Raw genomic sequence first — 14,638 nt, forward strand, 5'->3', positions numbered from 1 at the left:
CATTCATTAAATAGTAAATCGTATTTTTCCCTTATGTGCTGGAGCGTCCGTCTATACGATTTCCATTTAGTGCTTTGAAAATCATAAATACACGTTCCCACCAAGCATAGGATGTTTGATCCATGTTAAGGTACGGATCTCCGGTTTGTCGTGGTTACTGGCGACCCAGTGCTCTATTTCAAAGTCGTGCTTCTTGACCGTGATGTGTGCTCTAAAAATAACAACATCTTCTTGATTATTGAATGGATTTTGAGCCATTTTTGGTGTTTGAAAGTGATGGGTGAATGAGGTAGGAAGATTGAAAGTGATGGGTGAATGATTTGGGAATATTGAAAGTGATGGGTGAATAACTTTGAAAGGATATGTTTCCTTTTATAGGAAAAAAAGACCCAACTGATAGTTTTTTGTACAAAAAACCGTTAGTTTTTAAAAATAAAAATAATAACTACTCCTAGGAGTCAAACGTACTCTTGATTTTCAAATTTGGCAATAACTTCATCTAGAGTCGTCAGGTTTGATATATATATACCCTAACGACTCTAGACGAAAACTGAACAGAATGGTGTATCTTTGTTTGTGAAGAGTCGTCAACATGCAGATAGGGTCGTCAAAGTATATCAAAAGAGTCGTTCACCTGCTATAAAAACCTATGACGACCCTATCCCTGGTTTGCAGACAAGAATTTCAGCCTATTTAGTCGTCAATCTGTTAAATAGTAATTGAGGACTCTAATATACACGTTATATGACCAGAATTTCAGTCCGCTGAGTCGTCAATCTGCAAAAACATAGGTGATGAATCTAGCCTTAGCAAAGTAAATTAACATTACAGTCGTCATTCAGACATCTTAAACAGTGACGACCATTTAATGAAGGTTTTGTGTTTTTTTATAGTTGGTAGTGAAACCAAGATCTCAACCAGAACCCATCTCTATGATAGGTCCGGATACCTCCCAACACTATATGACTGATTTGGTACGTTTCCCTTAACCGAATCGATATATTTATTTTCAAATTATTTTATTAGTGACCTCATGGATGTGTAATTTCTTTGCTCAATATAGACATGGAATAGCAAGGCTGACGCCAAGAAATGGCTTATCTCGAAGGCAATAAGATGTGCGTGGTTGTTCAAAGCAAACACGTCAATTTTAAGACGATGGAGATGGTATGCGAGAGAGCGGGTAAAAAGGAAAAAAGTCACAAAGGTAAGAATTACAAGTATGATAAGAAGACGACTAGGGTCTACAAAACTGCGTCGAAGAAGTGTGAATGCCCGTTCAAGATTGTTTTTTAAAAGGTATCATGAAACTGATCTATGGAGATTGTATAGTATTCCGGACGGTCGTCACAACCATCGTCCACTACAAATTTTATATGGACACCCTGCATATTCCCGGTTGAAACCGCATCAAATGGAGAAGGTACGGCAGATGAAGGGATGTAGGCCTCTTAAGATCCTAAATGCAATAAGGGCAGAAGATAAGGATAACTTGTCTACCATTTACACAATCCACGCTTCCAAAGCAACGATCAAGAGAACCGAATGGGATGGTAGATTAATTATGCAACAAGCAGAGTGGTTAGCAGAAAAACTTAACTATGCCATGCAAACAGGAGTGGGTCCGGACGAGAAAGTGACTCATATTTTTCTTGCGCACCTAAGGATGGTGGATTTGGCTCAGTGTTTTTACCAGGTTCTCTTTATAGATTGCACCTACAAGATAAACAGGTATAACATTCCGATGTTGAACGTGGTTAGTCATACTTCGGATAAAAATTCTTTCACCAACGTATGGTGCTATATGGAAAAAGAAGAAATAGAGGACTACGTTTGGGGTGGAACAAGAGAGGTTGATTTACCGTGGCAAAGAGACACCGCAGGTTATATTTACGAATAGGGATTTTGCAATTATGAGTGTCGTTCGTCGTGTTTTTCCACTAGCTCAACATTTTCTTTGTACGTGGCACATCCAAACCAATCTTTTATCTAATTGCAAGAATCAAATCCAAAAGATCCAGCCTAAGAAGGGTAATCAACTTTCGAAGGAGGAAGATGAGCGTCTAAGTCAACTTTCCAAAAAAGAGCGAGCAAAAGAGAAAAGTAAGGAAAAGGAAAAATACGATGAAGAGGGGGATCTATGGATCAGGACCATTTGGCTCATTCGAAGACGGAGGTTATGTATTATGCTAATTTGCAGAAGTTTATTGATGATTGGAGCACGGTTCATAAGAAGGTGGTCGACTATTGCCTAAATACATGGTTGAATCCTTGGAAGGAGAAGTTTGTTTATGAATGGACCAATGAGTCCACAAGTCTTGCAGAGCAGTCTCACAGACGGTTGAAATCTATTCTGGAAGAGAATAAAGATGGGGTAGTTACAGTACAGGAAGCTATTCACGAGCACGCCGAGAATGATCTAAGCAAGATAGTGACTCAGATGGAATATAATAAAGAACGTTTTTGATGAGATACATAGAAGACAAAGATTTTCTATGGTAGGTAGCACACTAAGAATCATGGTGGGCAATAAACCATATGATGGAAGAACTTATCAAATTTAGAGCCAAAGCGGCCGCTGGAAGAATGATGAGGATTAATTGTACAACCGAGACGTGACTCGGCCTCCCGTGCGAACATAAACTTGGTGGGTACAAACATATCATTCCTCTTGGAGATATCGATCCATTCTGGCAGCAACTTTCATTCACCCCAAAGCCCACAAGAGCCGCCGAGGAAGAATTTGGAGACTTGGAGATTGGCAAGTACCGATAATTTTATACCAAAGTCTCTTTTGGTTATCGTATACTTACATTTATACATTCGTTGAATTTCAGCTCGAACGATATAAAGGGCTATGGAGAATTCGTAATGGGAAAACAAATTTCATTCATCACAAGGAATATACAGTGTTGTACCGTCACGCCAAGACGTTCATCGACGAACACTTGATGTGTCGGATTTAAGAATACCCATACTAAGTCTTATGTAATGCTTGAACTATATGATGTTATTTTGGTAATGATATTAGTGTTTGCGTAATTTTCAAATCGAAGTTTCTACATGAGTCGTCATTATATATAGAGAGTCGTCGTAATTGTTAAATAAGAGTCGTAAGTGTTACTGGATAACACCTAAACGACTGTAATGGGAAATGTAGACCCTGGATAATATAACAAAGAGTCGTTAGTCTGGTAAAAACCAAACTAACGGCTCTTAGTAAGGAAAAAATTGGGTCTCTTGGATGTTTTTGATTTTTAGAGTCGTCATAAATGAATGACTAACAAATAAACGACTCTTATTTCGTAAGGTTATTGTGTCCTCATAAAGTTCCATATAAAGGGCAACGAATTTATTGATAAAAAAAAGGGTTTCCTGGATTTTTTTTGCGTAGGGTCGTTAGTCTGCTATATAAATAAGCTAACGACTCTTGCTGTGATTCAATTTTTTGATTTGGAGTCGTTAGTCTGCTATATTATAATATGACGACACTTATGCTGGATCATTTATTTTGTGCCTTTTAGGGTATGGGTCGTTAGTATGCTATATTATAAGATAACAATAACACCAATTTATTAAAAAACAACTTATAACATATTAAAGAAAGCGACAAAATTTTAACAAACCATTCAAACCAACAGTAGATAGTTGTGTCAAACAAAAAGAAAAGAAACATAAGTTCAAGTTTACAATAACTAAAGACCGTCCATTAAAACATTATAAGAGCATCTCCTCACCCACGAATACGACCTCCACCTCGGCCACGCTGACATCCCTCACTTCCCTGGTTACCTGATGTCCGACTTCTCTTACGAAGACCTTGACTTCCACTAGCTATTTGGGAATCACCATCTTCTCTGTCCTCTTGGCTTTCCCCGCCTTTGACTTCCTTCACCTTTCTCAGCACGTCCTTGGCTTAGTTGGCTAGCTGTTTTCCGGGTCCTATTAATTTGACGACTTAGTTCATCCTACATTTTCTTCGCATTTGGATGCTCAATGTGTGAGCAGCAATCAGCCAAGCGATGTTGTTGCACAGGTTCCAATACATCGCCTTTGTAGGCCAAACAACACAATCCCTTGATGAAAATATTCATTTGTTCCCTCTATTTGCATCCAAATACCAACTCAGATTAACACACTGTTGATGCGGAAAAACGATTTGCTGGTTTTTTAGGAAGTGGAGAGACGACCGTGCGGACGGAGATTCCCCAACCGAGCAAACTTCCTAACCTCAAACAGATGCATTGCACGAGAGTGCTTTGAGTTCGAGAGATCAATCTGTAGGACTCCGACCCAAACCAAGAAATGGTCGTTGCAGAGTCAATTCGGTCACAAAGAGAGAAGAGGGTTGATCTGTAGGAGGGAATCTGAGAAGTGTGTGAGATCAATGATGATCAAGGATTTTGAATGTGTTGTGGGTTTCTGCATATGATGATTCTTGGAGAGATTGTTTCTCACACGATGATTCTTGGATAGACGATAGATGTTGTCTATTCGACCAATGTTATCCTCAATCGTGAATTCAGAAACTTATTTATATTGCTAGAATGTAGACACGTTGGTCTCCAGTATGTATGACGGTTGCTCGAGTGGGAAAGTGGGAAATCGTGGTTTAACCAGTTCCAGGTCGTACAGATACTTGGTTGATTGTCCACCTACTACTTTTCTAACTCCCTCAACTTCTTGCACGACTTACTCACATTTCTCATCGTGCATGAACACACGTGCCGTAGGCCGCCAGACCAAAACCCTAATTAATACCCCCCATGTGATGTGTTTGATGTCTCACGAACGTGGAGTCTGTAAGGCAGACATGTATTTGATTAGTCAGTCGTTGACTTCATTAGGAGATGAGTCTAAGTATTATTCAGTCGAGCATGATAGTTGAATGCTCTAGGATTCATGGATTGAACATGTCTGCTGGGACGTATAGTTCTCGAATGAATGATGTTGATAATTGAATCAACATAATGAATAGTATGAGCAAATGCTCGTATGATGAATTGTTGAATTACCGAATGTTGATAGTTGAATCAATATTCCTCGTCTGAGCAAATATTGCCCATTTGATGAATTACTGAATATTGATAGTTGAATCAATATTCCTCGGAGCAAATATTGCTCATTTGAGGAATTACTGAATATTGATAGTTGAATCAATATTCGAGCAAATATTGCGATGAATTACTGAATATTGATAGTTGAATCAATATTCCTTGTCTGAGCAAATATTGTTCGTCTGAGCAAACATTGCTCATTTGAAAAATTACTGAATATTGATAGTTGGCTCAATATTCCTCGTCTGAGCAAATATTGCTCGTTTGATGAATGGCCAAATAAAATATTAATTAAAATATTGGTAGCTGGATGGAATATTATATAATTAATTCAGTTATTGATTGCTGGATCAACATAAAATTATTAGTGTTTGAACTTGCTCAGAATCATGATTTGCAGAGCATTTAGTTCAAAACCCTACTTTTGATCGATTGCTGATCAGTTGATGATTTACCGAAAATAAGTCACTGTGTGAAGGAGGGACCGGCTACATGGGATGATGGTCGACCATGTAGTGCCCAGGTGCTCGAGTGAGCATGCACCAAAGTCCTTTGTTGACCAGTTGGTGAAAGGATGATCAAATGCTGGTTTAATCATTTATTAAAATAGTGCTCGTCTGAGCATTAAGTAATAAAAACTAATTATGAAGAGATGAGGACCGACCAAGGGGTCATGGGACCGACCCTTGGTGGTCGTGGGACCACCTGATGGTCGATTGAGCAAATTCCAAGTTGGTTGGAGAGAGTTTGGACCCAATATGAGAGCTAATTAGGTCAAAGTTATGAAAGAGTGCGGGACCGGCTCCTTGCAAGCCTAAGGGCCAACCTTGGTCGATCAAGGTGGCATGCCTGTGTCACCATACTGCCCGTGTCTCAGTCCTGAGAGTTTTGGTATTTTCTGGTGCGCGTTTGAGCAATATTTTGGATTTTCAGAAGAGTTTGATCTTGACTGAAACTCTAAATTTTTCTCGAATGAGCAAGTAGAAATTTGCTCATGCGTCCAATATTTTGAGAATATTAAAATAATAATACTTTAATTTTTGACGTGAGAAGCCTAGTCGGTCATGTGACCATTTGACTTTTTGGCTTTTTCATGGCTTGAGAAATATTTGAGAATGAAAATGTGGGGGTCTAACAACCTCACCCAAAATTTCGATTAGAAATCTATATGGACTAACTCTAATATACTTTTAAGAGAATCAACTAGACAGTCAGACTCAATCTTAATAAAAAGTATATCAAGGAGTTAATATCTCGATCTACTGATTTAATCTACACTCAAGCAAATAGAAATATGCGAGTCTTTATTGAATACAAGAGATATAAACTTGGATGGTACCAAAGACCAATATCCAAGTATCAATCAATTTCCAATCAACAACCAGAGGTTGGATTTCACAATTGATCGATACAACGCACAACCTGTGATATTTCAATTATATAACAAAATATAATGCGGAATATAAATAACACAGACACCAGAAGTTTTGTTAACGAGGAAACCGCAAATGCAGAAAAACCCCTGGACCTAGTCCAGATTAAACACCACACTGTATTAAGCCGCTACAGACACTAGCCTACTACAAACTAACTTCGGTCTGGACTGTAGTTGAAACCTAATCAATCTCACACTGATTCAAGGTACAGTTGCGCTCCTTACGTATCTGATTCCAGCAGGATGCTACACACTTGATTCCCTTAGATGATCTCACCCACAACCAAGAGTTGCTATGATCCAAAGTCGAAGACCTTAATAAACAAATCTGTATCACACAGAAAAGTCTAAGATAATAGATAAATCTGTCTCCCACAGATAAACCTAAGAGTTTTGTTCCGTCTTTTGATAAAATCAAGGTGAACAGGAACCAATCGATAACCCGGACTTATATTCCCGAAGAACAACCTAGAATTATCAATCACCTCAGAATAATCTAAATCGTATGGTAGCGAATCTAGATATTGCGGAATCACAAACGACGAGACGAAGATGTTTGTGATTTCTTTTTATCTTGCCCTATCAGAGATATAATCTCAAGTAAATTATTCAATTGAAATCGTACGATAGAAAATGACAAGATCAGATCGCTCAACTACAAGAGAAGTAGTTTCGTCTGGCTTCACAATCCAAATAAAGTCTTTCAGTCGTTAACCTACAGGGTCTCGAGAAGAAACCTAAGGTTAAAGGAGAACCGACTCTAGCAAAACCAACTAGTATCACACAGGAGGCCTGGGGATTAGTTTTTCCAGTTGCTAGATGTCTCTTTTATATAGTTTTCAAATCAGGATTTGCAATCTAAGTTACCTTGGTAACAAAGCATTCAATATTCACCGTTAGATGAAAAACCTGATTTAACCAAGATAATATCTTTCAACCGTTAAATCAAAACTTAGCTTGTCACACACAAATGAAATGTATTTCATTTAGGTTTGAGTAACCGTACCTAACCGTGTACATTTAGTTGGTTCACAAATAGTTAACCAATGGTTAGCCATATGAGCACTTTCACATCAACCATATTCATCTTCTTTACAACTAGTTCAAATGACTTCAAAAGAACTAGTTGAAGAGTTGTTCAATTGCTTAGATCTTTATGAATAAACACAACTGAAACAAAATCAGTTTGATTCAATTGAATCAATTCATGAACAATATAGCCACGGTTTGCAAAGATTGCATTCCTTATTGATTTATTGTTTAAGTTAATGAACTTCCAATTTGAAAAATATAACCAGCTTAGGTACGCGTACGGGTACGTGTACCATAGCTACCGGATTTGAGTTTAGAAACTCAGCATAAATTTTTGATCGAAAAATTCGTGGGTACGCGTACCTAAGGTGGCCGGTTTAACAGTTTTCAAACTTACAAACTCAGCAGAAATTTTCGGTTCGAAAACTTCCGCTGGTACACGAAGGGGTACGCGTACCCAATCTATATCCTTCACCAATACCATATGAACACACTTGGTTTTCGGCACATGGATTTATACACTAATGTGCAAACACACTATATATGCTTATATCCATAGTTGGTTACGTAATCTCAAGTCTACATTTCAATCATTGAAACATTCTTCTATAATGTTATAACAGTCATTATTCACAACTATCGTCATCAAAGCTATTTTCAAGATTGAAACGTCATCATGACTTTCGTCACGGGTTAAGATGAAAAGTGGTTAAAGCGAAAGCTTACCAACACATATTTCGAGAAAAAGATAGGCGAGTAAACTCGACTCGAAATAACAAATGTGTATGTATGAAAACTATCATACTTATACGACTTTGTCTCAAGAATAGGAGATAGAGAGATAGGCTTTTGAGTGATATATAAGTTCAAGTCTCCATATACCTTTTAGTCGGATGAAGTTCCACTGGTTCCTTGAGTAGTTCTTCATCTTCGTAAGATGATCACCGTGGAGTCTGGAGATCAACTACACTTAACTATCCTAGTCTTAGACTTAGCTATAAGTAGTCTAGAAATCAAGACATATAGTTTTGACAACTAAACTTGACAAACATGCATGAGATAGCAACGCATGCGAGTTCGACCGAGCAATGCTCTAAGAATCTCCCCATCTGTCAATATTAGTGGCAAAACTATCAATACATATGGATTACAAAATAAATAAAACTTTATAGCTTCTCGTCCACATGCTTGATCTCCTTGGTGCTTCAACACTACTCGAAAACTTCGTCTTTTCAAAGTACTCACATGATTCCATAGGTGTTCAATTCAACATCATAGTTGTTGAAGATCCGTAGCCATAACAATGAGAAAACAAAAGCTCTCGATCATTGTTATACAATGTCATAGTATTATTACACAGTATCAAAGTTCTTATAACACAACTTCGACAACAATACTATGGTGATATGTATCACTCCCCCTTAGTCAATACTTTCATCTCAACATGAAAACCACTCTCCCTTACATAATGATCCGTAAAACACGTAAACCATATGTATTTGTAGTGTGAACTACATATTAATTCTCCCCCTTTTTGTCAATAAAATTGACAAAGGTACGAAAACGGGATCCTATTGAAATTTCCACGGAGATGCTTCAAGACCAAATAAAAGTACATATCAACTTTGTTTAGATGCAATCAAATAGCCGAAGCTAAATGCATTCATCAAGGAGTTTATATATATACAAGATAACTCCTAAAATATTCCACAACCGCATTCCCCACAAAGATATGGAAATTAAGCGCAAGTTCAAAAGAACTCTCCCCAATTTGATGTCATTCCCGAAAGAACAAAAAGAGCGACCTTACTTTTACAAGAAAATAAGGATTTCTTTGGACACCAAAAACCACAAAATGATTTTGTATCCAAAAATTCTCAATTAAACTAATCACAAGAGAACCCCATGATTAATTTAATCGGAATACACAACCAAATTAATCATAAACGAACCTATGATTTGTTTAGTTGGAAATGCTCACATAAGAAGACTTATGGAGCCGCACAATATATACATAAAATATGGATCAGGGAAGATCAATACTGCGTAATATACAATGATTCATTCTATCTTCATCACTATTTGCATAACGACATATAATAGACATAATCTTTGTAAACAAAAGATTTTAACCTATCTTCCATCAAAGAATTGACATAATAGGCTTAAATTTTTTTTGTTAAAAGTTCATCGATCTTGTATCAATACATGCATATCGACATATGAAAGAGATAAATTTTGACATCGTATGGGACAATAATAGTTCACGAACGCAAACACACATATCCCATAACATATTGCAATATATGAAACCATAAAGATTAATACTGCAAAAACAATCTTTGCCCTTTGAAGGTAGAATCAATCTTTTTCGCACGTATTTACACCAAGAGTGGTTACCAAAGGCGTATATAAATATTTTCTTAACAAAGAAGAACATACAAAGTCATTAAATACCATGCATCATACTTCACATAAGATGATTCTGAATATTCAAGAATCCCATAACAATGCGTACTACTGCCTATTCTTGAACTTCCTTCTTTGTGATTCACCAACATCATTCTTGTAAAAGCTACAAATGAGCTTATAAGAGAATTACTCCAAGAATTCGAGTGCCCAAGTCCAACAGAAGTAGAACAAGTGCGACGAAGCGGAGCAAATTACTCAAAAACAAGATACGGGTCAAAGACTAACCTCAACTCTTTAAAATTTAGAATTTATCATCACCATTTTGAAGATAATTCAAAGAGGAAGAGAATGCGAAAAGAATGAGGTCATTTCGATTTCGTACGAAGAAGTTACGACCAAAACAAATTTACCGAATATGAACGTCAAGTATGCATACGGGTTTGCAAACGAATTTTCGTATCCTGGAGCAGTATGCAAACGGGTATGCGTACTTAAACCCCTGGATTTTGATTTTAAATGATGTTATACATACCTGGTATGTGTACCATGTAGTCCAAACATCCCGAACTATTATTTTCAAACCTAAACGTTTAAGAACCTTAAACACAGATCAAGTTAGGTAGAAATGAACAATAAGAAAGGTACATGGATCATTATAAAAAACACAAATCTTGCTCAGGTTTATAGACATACCTTTTTAGAAGAATCCAGTTGAATTTTACAGCCTTACCGAACATAATCTGTGTGCCCCGATTCTCGTGCTTCCCTCACCGTATACATACCAGGGTGTAGGATCCAAATATCGCACAACAGTAAGAGTTTGCGCAATTATAGATAGAGCCTGCGAAGTTATAGAGAGAGCTTGCGAGAATGTAGTTTGGGCGCGAGATAATATGAGTTGTACTCCACTATATATGAGCTGTCACCCACTAGGTAGAGTCCTATATAAACAGAAAGGCAAGAGAGAGAAAAGAGATAGATAATCAGAAAGAGAGACACACTTTAGGAGAGGATACATTCCGTAGAGAGAGAAAGTAGAATTGGTTGTATTATTATTATTATCTCCTTCTTCTTCCTCCTTCAAGAACCTAGAGCTCCAAATAATCATTAATGGAGTCTCCATGTAATCAAGATGTAATTACAAATTATCATAGTAAAACCTAACCCAGTGGATGTAGATCAAATTGATCGAACCACGTAAATCTTGTGTCTTATTTTCTATTTTAATTATCTTTATCTTTATTTTCATATCAAATAAGTTTAGATCTAGAAATCATAGTCATGATAATACAAGGGGTGTGTTGTAGGATTTCCGGCAACTACATAATGGCACTAGAAACAGGGAACGAGTAAAGGATTTATCCTTCATGTAACTTGTTGATTCAAGAAATTTTCATGAAGATTATCTACTGTTCATATTTTTCTAGATCTACAAAATTTAGTTTCAAAAATGGAAATTTTATGGAAGAAATCACACTTTCAGGGAGTAAACATCATCAACAATTCAAAGACATGAAAAGAGTGAGAGAAAAAATTAGTTGTTGTGGTGAAATTTAAGGAGAAAATGGAAGTTTCAGTGGAAGATTTTCATGTTCAGGAGAAGAAGGCAAATGTGAAAGAAGTTAAGGAAGGACGAAGAAAAGATAAGAGGCAGATGCTGCAATTTCTATCACAAACAGAAATTCGCACAGATGGTTTGAGCTGGAGCGAGTAAGCGATAGGTCACAGGTTCAAATTTCGCAGAGACACATATTTTTCATTTTTTTCTCATTTGCATGGGAGAATAAAAGAATAATAGAAAAAGATTGTACGTTTATTTCGCAAAGAGATTCTTGAACAGTTGGTCAAGAGAACAGTATGTACGTTCGTGGTCGCAAGTTCGAACTTCCCTGCGAGCATAGTTTTCTTCTTTTTATAGATAGCGAAAAATGAATAATTTCGCAATATTGTTTCATTAGTTCGCAAACAAGAGGTAGCACAGTTGGTCAAGCTTCGCTAGAGTGAGTTGTAAGACTCGAGTTCGAATCCCTCATCAAGCTTAATTTTCCGCACATTTTTGAAATCCTAAAGGCGAAGAAATGGAATAAAGTACAACATTGTGTGTTTCTTTCGAAAGCAACAAGTAGTGCAGATGGTCAGAGAAGGAGTATGCAAACTAGAGGACATGGGTTCGATTCTCCCTGCGACCAAATAATTTTTGCTTCGCAAATATTCATTTCACAGAGTTGATATTTGATTACTTCGCACAGTCTTTGATTATTTCGCAAGAGAGGGTTAGCACAGTTGGTCAGGAGGCATGAATGCAAGTAGCAGTTGGAATTTGATCACTTCGCAAGAACTTTGATTATTTCGCAAAAGAGGCTTAGCACAGTTGGTATGGTGCGAAAAAATACAAGAAGCAGATCAAGGGTTCAAGTCTCACTTCTCATACTTCTTTTTGCTGCGCGAAATTCATACATTTCAAGGCATTTATTCACTTCTTTGACAACAACAACGACTCACATGAAAGATAAGTACCACTTCCTTGAACATTTTACTTTATACTAAGAACGAATAAAAAGATTTTTGATTTGATTTACAAAAAAGCGATTCAATCGCACGATTACAAAGATTTCAAGATTTCAAAGATTATAAAGATTACTAACATTTCCAGATTACAAAGACTTCAAAATTACAAAGATTGCGAGATTTCAAAATTATAGAAAACTGAGAAAATTTAATTTATATGTTTCTCTAGAATATTTCTTTTACAGAGAATAAAAAGATATTTGATTTGATTTACAAAATGCGAAACAATCGCAGAATTACAAAGATTTCACAATTACAAAGATTTCAGAATTATAATGTATTAGAACTTCTCTTGAATATTTACTTTGCTTCAAATGATATGATATTATGAGAATGAAAGAATGAATGAAAGAATAAAAGAACAAAGAAACGCGAAAATTTCGCAAGAGACAATCTAAGATCCATAAAAATCTAAGATTAGAATGTGGCGAACCTTTATGGCGTACACCCTAGTTCGCGAATAAAATTTCGCAAGAGGCAAATGTAAGGCCTAAAGTACGTCATAGAAGGGGGTACCTGTAGCATGACTCAGGGAAAAGGTTACACCGCCCCTGGAACCTGAGTTATGGAGATTTGGGGTCAATAAAGCCCATCCGGGAGAGGCACCTTGGATTCTCAGCCTAAGCATATGACTTAGGTTGGGAGACTAAGGTAATAAGAACTCTCCCAAGGAGTGCAGAATCTGATCAAGGCGCCGAGGTACACGGTTGAGTCAAGAGTTCCAAGGGCGTTTGAAGCGCACCTTGCCATTCTTGACAAGTCTTGGCTTATACTGCACTCGGCCCGAAGAAAACCCCACTTAGGGTGCAGTCTCGTAACCATAAGCCCTATAGGTAAAAGGGATAAGAGGCTGCGAAAATAACTGGTTGTTTTCAAGACCGGATGGGAGGATCTAACCTTGTATGGTATAAGTACGCCTCCTTGAAGGGGCAACCAGGGGGAGATAAGGGAGACACCCTCCATTAGGGAGCTGATAAGTGTCTTAAGACGCAAATGTCATGAGGCTTTTTACTCGCAAGGGTATTAAGGCTTGTCATATTTGTGCAACAATCCTGAAGAGGCAATAATACTAGAGAAAAAGATAAGACGAGATCAATGGGTCATTACATGAAAGTGTGAAGACATACTGCGATTTCGTCGCAAGACGGCAATGTCATGGGGCTTTATTTTTGCAAGAATATTTAGGCCTGTCATATTGTCGCAACAATCCTGAAGAGGAAATAATACAAAAGAGAAAGTTAAGGCAAGATCAATGGGTTTTTGCATGAAAGTGCAAAGACGTCCTGCGATTTTGTCGCAATGACAAGAGGTGGCAAAATAAGACCTTTAACTAGGAAGGCAAAATAAGACCACATAAGAAAATGAGTAAGCAAGTAAGCTTGCGAGAATGATTATATGTAAGCAAACAAGCTTGCGAATATGTACATGGAAATGAAACTGAGGCAGTGAAAATGCCGCAAACTTGATATTATGATCATACTGTTATGAGATACTAATAGTGCAGGAAAAAGGAAAGATGAAACACAAGTAAGAACTTGTGAAGAACAATAACTACACGAAGATGAATGCATACACTAAAGAAAAAGCCAGAGAAATGAACAATGGAAGCAATTTAAAGCTACATCAATTTTAGACGGCAAAATGAGCTAAGTAACACAAACCTTAACTATACATTGCAATAGATAAGCATTCTCATCATACAAGCATCATGCTCGCATCATAAAAGTATTGCATAAGCATTTCATGGCATAAACATCGCATACACATTTCATAACATAATCATCACATAAGCATTATGTTCGCATAAATACTTTACAAAACTGTACAGAATAATATTGCAGAATTTCGCAATAATATCGCAGAATTTAGCAGAATTGTTCAGGATTATTCAGAATTTCGCAGGATTATTCAGAATTTCGCAGAGTGTGTCCGAATTTTGCAGAATGTGATTATTTCGCAGAATGTGATTATTCTGAACGATATGATTATTTCTCTCAATTATTTCGCACAATTATAAGAAACTTGAAGAGATTATACTATCGCATGAGCACAACACATGAGACAGAGGCAAGATAAGAATGAGGAAACAATTCACACATTCAACATTTTCTCAAGGATTCTACCTTCATAGATA

The 14,638-nt window shown here is 37.0% G+C and overlaps 1 protein-coding gene across 1 annotated transcript; it reads left to right on the forward strand.

The window, feature by feature from the left end:
• Positions 1–1,414: 1,414 nt before the first annotated feature.
• LOC113294916 lies at positions 1,415–1,900 on the forward strand. The gene has a single exon (XM_026543287.1). The coding sequence runs from the start codon at positions 1,415–1,417 to the stop codon at positions 1,898–1,900; it is 486 nt and encodes a 161-aa protein (XP_026399072.1).
• Positions 1,901–14,638: the final 12,738 nt, after the last annotated feature.

This window comes from Papaver somniferum, chromosome 7 (assembly GCF_003573695.1).
Source record: "Papaver somniferum cultivar HN1 chromosome 7, ASM357369v1, whole genome shotgun sequence".
NCBI classification, from domain to species: domain Eukaryota; kingdom Viridiplantae; phylum Streptophyta; class Magnoliopsida; order Ranunculales; family Papaveraceae; genus Papaver; species Papaver somniferum.

Bases quoted from the DNA above. Each gene is read 5' to 3' on its own strand.
- LOC113294916 (XM_026543287.1), top strand. From the start codon at position 1,415: ATGGAGAAGGTACGGCAGATGAAGGGATGTAGGCCTCTTAAGATCCTA.